Source organism: Meriones unguiculatus, chromosome 15 (genome assembly GCF_030254825.1).
Source record: "Meriones unguiculatus strain TT.TT164.6M chromosome 15, Bangor_MerUng_6.1, whole genome shotgun sequence".
NCBI classification, from domain to species: Eukaryota; Metazoa; Chordata; class Mammalia; order Rodentia; family Muridae; genus Meriones; species Meriones unguiculatus.
In genome coordinates, this window is record NC_083362.1 from 62,016,417 (window position 1) to 62,028,819 (window position 12,403).

At 50.0% G+C, this 12,403-nt stretch overlaps 1 protein-coding gene across 2 annotated transcripts; it reads right to left on the minus strand.

The window, feature by feature from the left end:
• Positions 1-2,753: 2,753 nt before the first annotated feature.
• Positions 2,754-11,992, minus strand: Dnpep (aspartyl aminopeptidase). 2 transcript variants are annotated; one of them, XM_021626215.2, is made up of 15 exons: positions 11,766-11,992; positions 11,144-11,237; positions 10,972-11,060; positions 10,762-10,875; positions 10,394-10,519; positions 10,072-10,202; positions 9,774-9,849; positions 9,558-9,665; positions 8,750-8,827; positions 7,820-7,903; positions 6,783-6,943; positions 6,391-6,430; positions 6,186-6,287; positions 3,568-3,735; positions 2,754-2,899 (listed from the first exon to the last, which is right to left on the minus strand). In XM_021626215.2, exons 1-15 carry the CDS (start codon positions 11,769-11,771, stop codon positions 2,849-2,851), a joined length of 1,428 nt encoding a protein of 475 aa, XP_021481890.1. In that variant the 5' UTR covers positions 11,772-11,992; the 3' UTR covers positions 2,754-2,848. The 2 variants fall into 2 exon arrangements, with proteins under 2 accessions (XP_021481890.1, XP_060224644.1); XM_060368661.1 differs by lacking the exon at positions 11,766-11,992 and adding an exon at positions 11,347-11,482 and having other exon boundaries at positions 11,144-11,236.
• Between the last annotated feature and the right edge of the window lie 411 nt (positions 11,993-12,403).

The window sequence follows — 12,403 nt, forward strand, 5'->3', positions numbered from 1 at the left end:
CCAAAAGTCCTAATGTTATTAAAAATTTCTAGAACATTAAAAAGGAAAGTCTCTGAAGTACTAACATTGATATCTGAACCTAACAGCACAAAAAGAAAACTGTAAATTAATTTTATTTATGAACATAGACGCAAAATCCTGAATAAAATATTATCAAACAGAAGCAATGACTCAGAAAATAAGCTGGTCCTTGTAGCACAGGTCAGTAATCCTGGCTACTCAGGAGGAGGAGGCAGAACTGCAAGTTCAAGGATAGCTGAGCTAATTTGTTAAGACCCTGTTTCAAAAATAAGGAGAAAAGCCAGGGCACACAAACCTTTAATTCTATCAGTTGAGAGGCAGAGGCAGGAAAACCTCTGAGTTCAAGGCCAGCCTGGTCTACAGAGTTTCCAGGACACCCAGGGCTACATAGAGAAACCCTGACTGGGGGCGGGGGGTGGAGGAATAAGAAAAGAAAGAATCTGCAGAGATGATTCAGAGAGTAAGAGGACCTGAGTTCAAATCCCTAGAATCCATGTAAAAAGCTGGATATGGTATGTTGTGTGTCTGAAACTCCAGCATTCAGGGGGCAGGGAGACATGGAGTATAACTAACTCTCACACACACACATACACACACCCTACAAATAAAAGGTGAAAAAAGGGCTGGGGATGTATTATAGCTCTGTGGTAGGCAGCTCACTTAATGAATACTTAGGAATAACCAATTAGGACTTAACCTAACTATCCATGTGAATGCATGGAAGGAGAAACAACCAAAGAACATGTGCTACATGGTTCTATTTAAAACGCTAGAAAATACAAGCGGAAAGTCCAATGGCTGCTTGTTTCCAAATAAGGAGGAAGACATGGATGGCAAAGTGGCACACAATGCCCCCTTGGCTTTCTATGTGGTGCTACAGATCCAATTTCAACCCTCACACAGGCACAGCAAAGACTTTATCCAGAGCCACTGCTGCGGGCCCCCACCTGGTGTTTCCTTATTGAGTAACATTGAGCCACAGGGAGACTCTGGTAAGGAACCATCAGTGATGGAGTCACAGGGGTCTTTTCCTGAGTTGAATCACACTACAACCCACAGTAGAAAGAGACGTTAACTGAGGAGCTGCCTTCCCCTGAAGCCCTTTAATAGCTGTCAATTATGTCGCGGTCTATGGTTTACACCCATTTCAGAATTTCAAAAACTTTTAATTGCTTGAAAAATTCACCACTTATGGTACCAAACCCATCCACAATTTGCCAAGGCTCAAGCTCTCAAGTATTTCTCTGTTTTACCTTCAGCCACGTGGGCTAAACAGCTATAATTTTGAAAACATTCAGCCTGACAAGCTTTTTAGCTGTTCAGTCCACCTATTCTTTTTTGACTTTGTATTTTGTGTGTATGCATCCCTGTACAGGTGGGTGTGTGCATCTATGGGGGAAAAAAAAGAAAAAAAAATGTCAGGTGGCATTCACTATCTCCCTACCTTATTTCTTTGAGGCAGTCCCTCATTGAAACTGTAACTAGGCTGAGGCCAGCCAGCCCGTCATCCTTGTCAGAGGAACATCATGGCTGGTTTTTCACAGGGGAGCTGAGATCTGAACTCATGCCTTCCCAGCAAGTGCTCAGCACAGCTCTACTTTCTGGTTTTGTCATTTCTTTTTACATAGCAGGTGAAACAGTCTGCTTATCCTGTTTTTGTGTTGTTTCTTGAGACAAGTTCTAAATAGCCCAGGCTAGCCTCAGACTGGATCTTTTGGTCCTAACCTCCCAGTGAGTACTGGGAGTACAGGGCATATACCACCATGAACTTGGCTTAAGCCTACCATCATAAAATTTTCATTCTATTGTAATTTTTCCCCATTACTTCCTCTGGTTTTGAATTTTCAAAAATTTATCTTCGCTTTATTATAAAAAGACTTAAATGCATACAAAGTTTGAAATAGTGTAATCAATACAGTCTCTCTAGTCAATACTTTTCAAACCAGTTAATAAATCTGTTTATACAGAACACACACACACACATATATGGTTTTGCTGAACCATCTTTTTATTTTTTTAAAGATTTTTATGTGTATGAGTGTTTTGCCTGTATGTATGTCTGTGTATGACATAAGTGTACATGCAGTACCCATAGAGGCCAGAAGAGGGGTACTGGATTACCTCAAAGGAGTCAGATGGTTGTGAGATACCATGTGGCTACTGGGAACTGATCTTGGGTCTTCTGCAAGATCAGCCAATGTTCTTAACCACTGAGCCATCTCTCCAGCCCCATATTCTAACCTCTTTAAAGTCTGGGAGATCAAAATCACACTGAATGGAAGTGCTTTAAGAAGTGTGAAGCTGGGGCTGGAGGCTAGCTGTGTTTATTCACTTGTTATTTTTGCAGAGAACCTGGTGCAGTTCCCAGCACCCACAGGGAGGCTCGGAACTGCAGTTCCAGAAGGAGCAATGCCTTCTTCTGATCCCTGGGCACACATGTGGTGCACATATATACATACAAGCCAGCAAAACCCTCCTACACATAAAATCTTAAAAAATTAAATGAAATACAAGGAGTGTGCAGTCCCTTGTAAATGGGAGCTCCTGGTTCAGATGAGACGGAAAGGAGGCACAAGCTAAAAGGACTTACCTGCATGCTAAGTGCATATACATCCGAACCCTTAATTTTACTTCTAGAAATCTGCACCCAACCTTCACCTCTGCTCTGGTTCCAGAAGTTCAGGCCAGACTCAATCTCCCACCCTCCAGCTTCGGAAAAAGCACACCAGAGCTGGAGTGAAAATCCACTTTAATAATCCAGCATCAGCTAAGCTGAGATCCTCCCCTCTCAATTGAAGGGGTAAAAGACAAGGCTTCCCAAGAGGCCTCAGTCCACCATGAGGTTACGGCTTACAGTGGGGAACAGCTCAAAGAAGCCCTAAGATGAGAGACAAATGGAACTGGGAATTAGTGACCGGATGGCTGTGTCCCTTCACTCACCTCCCATCACTTCAGTTCTAGTGACAGAGGCTTTGAGGCTTCTACGCTTGATGCAGGGACCTGTCTCCTCATCCCCCAGCCCCTTTCCAGACAACCACTTTTCTCTGAGGCCTTGACCATGAATGCTATGGCCTGTGTAAGTGTCCTTAAAGGCTCATGTGTTAAAGGCTTAGTCACCAGCCTCTGTGAGTACTGGGAGATAGTGCAATCTTTAAGAGGTGGGGCCTGAAGGGAAGAAGTTAGGTCACTCAGGATGAAGCATACCTTTGAGGGGACACCGGGACCCATATTTTCCCTCTCTCCCTCTCTTTCTTCCCTGACAACTCCCAAGGCAGCAGATTCCACTATCACATCCTTTCACCACGATGTTCTGCTTTATCAAAGGCCTCAAATGAACAGCCGACTGGCCGTGGAATAAAACCTCTAACACAGTGAGCCGGAACAAACACTGACTCCTTATGAGTTGTTTATCTCGCTGATTTTGTTGGAGTGATGGAAAGCTGATACGCGGATCCTTGTTCTTTTACACTGTAGCATCACAGCAATCAGACCCCCGCACTGAGGCTAGCCAATTAGTGAGGGAGAGGAGGGCCAGGTGGGGGTTACCTTGAAGAGGGTGAGGGTCTGGAGAACTCCAGTGGTACAAGCTGTTTCCCGGATAGAGTGCATAGCCAGTTGGGGGCTGCCTAGATCCAGAACCCGAAGCCCCAGTCGAGAAGCTAAGATAGGTCCAATGGTGGTACCACAGGGGGAGTCATTCCGGACCATGAGGTCCTGAAGAGAAGAGGACAGTCATAAGCTAAACATCAGGCATGCTCACTAGGACCAAGGAGGAAGTCACCCCAGAGCTACGGGGCTCGAAGATGATACAGTTCCATGTCTTCAAGTGTTTAAAAACACATTTTTGTTATTCTCATACCCAACCTGAAACCCCACCACCCAAAGAAAAAAGCCTGGTGGTCTTAACGTTTGAAAAGATACGCTGGGCTCGGGTAGAGCTCACTGGGTTGAGTGCTTGCCTGGTATGCATGGCGCCCTGGGTCTGACTCCCAGCGATGCACACACTGGACATGGTGGTGCACACTTGTAGTCTCAATACATTAGAGGTGGGGGAATCAGAAGTTTAAGTTTAGTATAGTTAGTATAAGTTTAATATATTATACTCCGGTGAGTTTGAAGCTGGCATGGGCTACATAAGACCCTATCTCAAAAAGCAAGGAAATCATAATATGGTGCTAGATTTTAAGATTAATTTTTAAGTGTAAAACAAAATTATAGGCGAGTGTGTTACCGCATGTCTTTAATCCCAGCACTCGGGAGGCAGAGGCAGGTGGATCTCTGTGACTTGGAGGCTAGCCTGATCTAAAGTAAGTCCAGGACAGCCAGGGCTTTGCTACACAGAGAAATCTTGCTCAAAAAAAAAAAAAGAAAAACAAAACCCAGAATTATTAAAGTCAATTTTTGTCAAATGGGGAATTATAATGTTAACTCATTGTACTAGTGAGTTTTGGGTGTCCACTTGACACAGCTGGAGTCATTAGAGTAAGGAGTCTCAGTTGAGAAAATGCCTCCATGAGAACCAGCGGTAAGGCATTTCTCAATTTTAGTGACCAATGGGGGAGGGCCCAGCCCATGGTGGGTGGTGCCATCCCTGGGCTGGTGGTTCTGCCTTCAAGAAAGCAGGCTGAGCAAACCATGTGAAACAAGCTGGTAAGCACCTCCTGCCTCCAGGTTTCAGCCCTGCTTGAGTTCCTGTCCTGGCTTCCTCCAATGATGGAGCATGATCTGGAAGCATAAGGTGAATAAACCCTTTTCTCCCCAACTTGCTTTTTGGTCATGGTGTTTCATCACAACAGTACCCCTAAGACAAATCGGTACAGTATAGTGAGGTAGTGCAGCGACAACCTTGACCTTGTTGTGGAAGGACTTTGGAACTTTGAGCTAGAAGAACCACTGAGTGTAGAGACCTCAGTGGGATGTTTTGTAGGAGCCTTGAAGATAACAATGTTGAGAGCAGTGCAGAAGATGGAGGCCTGGCTTGTGATGTTTCAGAGGGAAGTTTAAAGGCCCTATCAGGGCCATTTGATATTTTGATTTAAGATTCTGTGGTTCTGGTTAGCTGGGGCTTACGAGTCAGCTGTGACTAATGAGATACCTTTGCGTTACTGGGACAATTGATGCTAGTTAGCTAGAGCTAAGCAATTAGCAGTTTTAAAAGAGACCAGCATCACCGAAGTGAAATCTGAAAGTGTTTTCTGAGACCACAGAGAAGCTGTGCTCCAGAGGCAGCTAAGGTTGTATCTCGTGCTGGCAGCTGGATTGGTGATGTGTAAGAGTCACCCAGGTGGTACTGGTTTTGAAGGCATGAAGGGATCATGGAGCAGCTGAAGCCTGGCTCTGTGAGAATCTCTCTCACAGAGAGGAGACCACTCTTGAAGGTGTAGAAGGCCCAGGATGGAGGAGGTCATGCAAAGAAGTTGAGGTCTGACAACAGGAAGAGAGCCCCAGAAGCTCTCAGTCCTGGCCTTCTCTAATGCTACTAGACTAACTCATTGCCATTCCCCCTGGGGTTCTTTCTACTTGTTCTGTCTGAGATGTTCTTCCTCTAGACCTTCCCATAGCACTTCTTTCTCAGCTGCTGGTTCTCACTTTCTCCCAGAGACCTGTGAGTGGAATGACCACTCACTGGAGAAGATGGAGACACTGAAGCAGAAACAGCCCGTCTAGTCCTGCCTCCACCAGAACTTGGGTGTTGTCCGTTACCGGACCACGCTGGGCCCAATCCCTGGTGTAGAATATATATATATGTACACATGCAATGTGACTGAAGACAATGATGGGTTATTTCAAGGCCAGAAGGAAAATTCATAGTTGGGATTCTAGGCTCTCCAGTCCTGCATATTCCTTCTGGGTTGGGGTACTAGAAGAAGAGGCAGGGCTACCCTACCAGGTGGCAGGAGTAATCCTAACAGAAATAAGCAGGACAAGGGATCATTATTACCTCCACGTGACAGATAAGGACGTTAAAACTAAGACAGCTTAGCAAACCAGGCCAAAGTCACCACAACAAAACCAGCAACACACCTAGCTCTGCACCCCATAACCCTTATCTCACTTACCGGGACTCCCTCCACTAAAGTCCATCTCCCACTCACTGGGGGCGCATCCGTTTATCTTCATCCTGTTCCCTCCACCAAGCCTTCCCATAAAAGATACACATTCACCTGCAGGGGCACCCCAACTTGGCTGGCCACCTCTCGAATCAGGGCCTCTGACACTGCATTAGAAGCGTAACGTTGCTTGTTGTTCACCTTGATCACAGGACCCTGGGAAAAGTCAAGGGAGAACAGAACAGGGATGATCCGAGGCCTGTATGAACCACACAGGCCAGAGTCAGCCAGGCCACCACCTACTTAAGAAGCATCTTACCTTATGGAACAGGGGCCGGTGGTTCTCTTCATGCTTATCCCTGTGAGAGGTGAGCAAAGTCAGGATGGCACACTGAAGTGGGGGCCTGTCAACACCCACCACCCCTTCCAAGGCAGATGGCATTAATGGGCCATGGCACTCTTTCCCACCCAGCTCTGCAGGTCCTTGAGGACATTCAAAACAAGTATTTCAAGCAGATTCTAGCCATGAAAGGAAACAAGGTCACAGACAAAGCTTATAACCTATATACCCGGCTTAGTCAACACATGACTTTGACTCAGTCTTGGAACAATCATAAGGTAGACCCTCTGAACCTCCCAGCAGATGGAGAAACTAACAAGTGGGCTATTCGTGGGTCTCCAGCGTAAGCACTGACTGGTATGAAGACTCACGGGTAGTTCGGGTGCACAGCATGGGCCATGTCTGCACTGATCATGAAGGACTTAGGCACGGCTTCCTCGAAGGCGGTCAGACGCTGAGGTGTGGCTGAGATGCGTCGTAGCACCAGCTCTGTCAGCAGAGACTGTGCTCCTTGGGCACTCTCTGATCCCACCTGTAGAGAGCAGAGCTTTGACTCCGGGAATCAGAACATGGGTCTCAACTGTGAGGTCAGTAAGAGGAGCCCAGTGTTCGGAATGGCTCAGGATCCTCCCAAGTCACCTGGTAGGAACAGGTATCCTTAGAGACTTTCCTAAGCCTCCATCATTACTAGAACATCTGACACGGACTGGCACTAGACTAATTCCCAGGCATTTATGGGCTGGAAATAGCACTTGCTGATGGGATTTCCACACTGGTCCCTGACACTTACATCTAGAGCTCAGGAGCTGTCACAGCACCCTGATAATTTCCCTTGACGCACGTGACAGAGACTGTTAACTATCCAACGTATCTTTCATAACAGAAGACCCAAGCTGCATAACTAACTAACCAGCAAGAGACATCATTCCCAGTCAACTCTGTAGCTAAATGTGGTCACAACTAAGTTCCGTGAATGTAAGTAATAGTGAATTCCATTTCTGGACCACACTACTGAAGACATAGGCATCTGTTTTCTGGTGGCCAGAGATGCAACAGCTAAACACCTAGTCTAACTGCTAACTGAGCTAGAGAGTTACATGAGAGAGAACTGTCAAGCTCCTGTCAAGCTCCACTTACAGCATCCTAGGTTGCAGCAAACACACAGCTGAGGACCCACTATGTGCCAAGCCACAGAGCTGAAAGGATGACCTGTGTAATGCCCCTGTCCTTGGGGCGCAAAGACAATATGGGATGTGGAATCCAGTTAGGAGGAGATCTACACAGAGCCAGAAGGGGACACAGAGCTATAGAAGCACCAGCGGCTCTCCTTCCCATCTCTACGGCCTCCAGAGTGCCCTGGTTCCCTCTCAGTGTCTGCCACCAGGTAGTCCCTGAAGACTCCACATACCTCTTCATTGTCATACAGTGTGACCATGCGCACATGTGGCTCCCTGGCCAGGGAGGTAGGAGATGAACAGGAGTCAATCAAAGCCTAGATGGGGAGGGAGACAGGCTCATCATTCCTGCCCTGCCAATGAAGCAGGCGGGGCTTTCAGCAACCTCTCTCTTGGGGCACTTCCTGGCAGAGGGTAGAGGAGGACCTTTCTAATGGGATAAGTAAATCCATTCTTTGGGTACTATGCTCTCATACTTTCCCATGCAGAAGGCGGGAGGATAATGCTGAAGAAAGACCAAAGATGTACACCCTGGGAGGACAATGATTAGGAAGATCAGGAGAATTGATGGGCTTCCATTAGCAACAGCTCTCGAGATGGCCATGAGCCCGATGGTTGGCTCAGAAGCAGACACAGGCCCTGGGTCTGCAGTTACTACTACCCAAAGACTGTCCAACCACAAGACAGTCAGGGAAAGGCAGGCTTGAAGGCAGAGGAATGGCCAGACTGGGGTAGAGAGGAGGAGAACATGAAGGTGACCAGGGGATAGGACCACACAACTGAGGTCTTAAGGAGCACAAAGAAGGCTGGGAGGGTGCAGAGAGGAGACAAGTCAGAGGCAGAATGAGGGAAGCAGAAGGAAGTGAGATTCTGTTTTTCATGGTGGCACGGCTTTGGTTTTCAGGTGGAGGTTGTTAATCTACGGGGAAGTAGCAGACAGGGATCGAAGACACTATGGTAACCTTAACACCGGTCAGCTTTCCCACATCTCAGACCGGCACAGAAACATCTGATGCCAAGGTTGCAGCATTGGGCCCAGCATCAGCCAGGGGAAGGCATGGCTGAGTAGCTATCTCTCACCACCTCCTGGGGCTGGAGGTAAGCCTCCCGCCTCAACTCTTAACTCCACCCCTTGTGCTGCCTCAGGTGCTCTGGCTCCTCACCTGCAGGGCACAGAAGCAGCTGTGCAGATTGTCCAGCCGAGGAGCAAAGATGAACTCTTCGTAGGCTCCACCCAGGACCTAGAGAAACAGGACAAGCCTCCTGACCTAACTGCCCAGTCCCTCACCCACTCCTTGTTCCCAAGGGCCAGAGCAACTCCTCCTGACTGTTGGCTCAGGAGACTATTCTTGCTCTTCATCTGAGAATAAAGGAATGAAGGAAATGGCAGCCTATAGCATCTGACCTCTGTGTGAAGGGAAGGCCAAGGGTAGGGGGGAGCTAAGTGATCACCCTTCCCCAATGAAGACAGTGGTGGTGACGGCATCAGGAGTGTACCTTTAATCCCAGGACTTGGGAGGCAGAGGCTGAGGTAAGTGAACCTCTGAGTTCAAGGCCAGCATGATCTACAGAGTAAGTTCTAGGACACCAATGGCTACACAGAGAAACCCTGTCTAGAAAAAACAAACCAGCCAGGGGTGGTGGCGCATGCTTTTAATCCTGGCACTCAGAGATGAAAAGGCAGGTGGATTGCTGTGAATTCAAGACCAGCCTGGTCTACAAAGTCCAGGACAGTCAAGGCTACACAAAGAAACCCTGTCTTAAAAAACCAAAATCCAAAAACAAACAAATTTAGGACAGAGGATCCAAAGATTTAGCAGCTCCCTACATATCTGGGAACTACTGAAAGCGAGGTAGTAGAATCTGCTGGAAAGAACAAGGATGAGACTAACGGAGGAGCTTCCGGGGATTTGCTACAGGTGGCAGGGACCCTGGAGGACCCCACCCACAAGATCTACAGTTGCTCCTTACTGCAGGCTGGGTATCTGCCAGACAGAGCTCCATCTCCATGATGTTCTCGGGACTCAGCCCCAGATGGGTACAGAGCAGGGACGTGAGGACTGAGTGGTGCCGCTCATCCTATAAGGCAGGAGGTATTGAGAGGAGCCGGCTTGTCTGGTTGCCCCTTCCTAGGGCACTTGTCTGTTTGCACTTTGCCCACCCTCCTAAGGGCAGGGAGCTTCTTACAGCAGCGCTGAGAGGCCCTGGTTCAGGAGTCCCTTTCTCCAGCTCTTCCTGAACGGCTGTGGCAAGAATAGGGACTCTGTGGGGAAAAGAGTTGAGAGAAGAGTGGGAGGCAGCCATGAACTTAGGCCTCACTTTGTCCTCCAAATCCCAGCCCACTCCCCAAATAGACAGGAACTGGTTCCCAAGAGTGGAACTTCATTATGGCCACTAAGAGGTGGTCCTTTGGTTCCCAATGGGACCCACAGTCACCTGGTGCCATATTCCACCCCTCAGCCATCAGACCTTGGTGTAGACTCACAGGTGCATCTCTGTGTTGGGCCCAAAGTTCTCATTGATATTTCGCTGCAGGTGGATGGCCAGATGTGGGATGCGCAGGATGGGCTTCTCCACATGTACAAGCCTCTGCTCCAGCCGACCTGAGGTAGGGCACTGTGGCCAACTGGCCAGGTCAGACCTGGGTCCCTCCCAAATCCAACGGATTAGATCCCTCACTAAACCCAGAATAGCCATGTCCCTTCTTCCCCATGGGGACTCTTCACTGGTACACTGAAGGAAGGTGACATTAAATCTTCAGGTTGCTGAAGGTAGAAGCTCCCCAGTTCCTAGTCCCTCTATACCACCTTGATAATGACTCGTCCAGCCAAGGTCAGGTCCCGGTCAAACCACGTGCTCCAGATCCCACCACCATAGGTCTCGACACCGACCTGGTGGAAGCCCACCTGGCTTCGGCGAGATTTGCGTTTCACCTGAGCATAAAAATGAGACGAAAGAGACGGTCTGGATGACAACATCTGCAGGTGAGACTCTGAGCAATTGACCAAGTTATACTGAGCAATTATAACATCAGTTGACTGCTGGGGGGTGGCATGGGTCTACCTTCTTCCCTGGACTGAGAGATAGGGCCTTCCAAACTGTACCTCCTGGATCTCTCAATCCCACAGTAGCCCCGCACCTCCCTTCAGTCCAGTAGAGTGCCCTAACTCCTTACCCGGAGGCAGGGACTGTCCGTGTGGGCCCCAATGAGGCTGAAGCCATTGCCAGGAACATACTGGCCCCCCACAGCAAAAGCAATGATGGAGGAGGAGTTTCTGGTTAGGAAGTACTGGGGAGAAAGTTGAAAGACGGGGGTGCAAGTTGCTTAATCACCTGGAACACAGGACTTTGAAACTGGCTCTGCCCCCAAACTACTCCTTAGTACCTTGTTTTCTGGTAAGATTTCCCAGCCATCGGTTTCCTTGAGTTCACGGAAGCCAGCCTGGAGTAGGCGGCTGCGGCACTCGGCCACGACTGTAGAAAAAGGGCTCTCTCATAGCGGTGCAAGTTGGTCAGGTCACTCCCACTCCTAGCCTCCCCTAACCTTGGTCACCTACCGTGGAAAGGAGAGGGACTCCGGTTCACGAACTTGAGGAGCTCCCTGGCTGTGGCCTGGACTGCCTCTTTCCGGGCCCTGCCGTTCATGGCCACCTACGGGAAGAGGGGAGTTCAAGCGGTTACCAGGTCTAGGACTACTCCTTTCACCCGAGCTCCGATGATCCAAGAAATGATCCTAGGAATGAGGGCTCCAAGGCTCAGCCCTCTGTTCAGTAGCAACAGATACAGACTCCTGGCTCCAGCGCTGAGTCCACTCAAAGGTTCAGCCCCAGGGCAGGAAGACCTCCACCCAGTTCCGTCCCCCGAGCTGCAGGATCTGAAAGGCCCGCCCCCTACACCCTCCCCCACGCTCCGCCCCTTCCAGGCAGGAAACTCCAGCTCCCGAGCAGCCCCTCAAATCTGAAGACGCCACTAGCCGGCGCGCCTCCGCACCAGCAATCTGAGCACTGCTTCAGCTGTCCTCCCACCCAGTCAGTCATTGGACACCCCTTCCGGCCCCGGGGAGGTCAGGTCACCGCTGAGGGTTTCAGTTTTACTTTGAAACTAGAGAACGCCAGCCCCAGCCTCAGCCCCCAAAAAGGCGCGCTGTGGGAACTAAGTTCGGGCGGGACCGCCACCCACCTGCATCGCCCCACCGCTCTCTTCTCGAGGGGTCGGATTTCGGTCCGCCCCTCCCTCTCCACTCCTCCCTCCGCGATCAGGCTGCGCCCTCCCCGAGCTGTGTGCTCCGCCTCTCGCCAGGCCGCACCGGGTCTCCGCCTCTACCAGGCCTCGCCCCGCCCCCGCTGCGCCGCGAGCTCCGCCCCTTGTCAGGCCTCGGTCGGGTCCCGCCTCCGCTTCTCGCTCAGTTCCGGTCAGGCTTGGTTCTGAGAGCTTGGACAGCTCCTCTCCAGTCCGGCCGCGCCCCGCCCTCTCTACTCCGGGGGCTCCGCCTCTGTCAGGACACGTTCCGGTTCCGCTCCCGCCTCTCGCACCTTCTCCCTCCAATCAGGCCGCGCTCTAACCACGTGCACTACTCGGCTTCCAGTCACGCTGCACCCCTCGGTAGGAGCTACTTCTCAGGCCCCGCCCTCATAGCGCCACTAGCTCCGCCCCACTAGCTCCGCCCCAGCGGGTCTTCCTTGACAGGCCCCGCCCTGGTGCAACTCTCGCCCCGCCTCCGCGAGGCGGAGTCCTGATGGCGCTAACCGCCCCGCTCTTTGTCAGCAGCCTTGAAGCGGTCAGCTCCTGGAGCTTTCTAGACAGTGTAGCCCACCGCA

Bases quoted from the DNA above. Each gene is read 5' to 3' on its own strand.
- Dnpep (XM_021626215.2), bottom strand. The intron at 10,203-10,393 runs GTGGTATAGAGG...AGTTGGCCACAG, and splicing joins CTGGACGAGTCATTATCAAG to TGCCCTACCTCAGGTCGGCT. The intron at 9,666-9,773 runs GTAAGAAGCTCC...CCTGCCTTATAG, and splicing joins CAGGGCCTCTCAGCGCTGCT to GATGAGCGGCACCACTCAGT.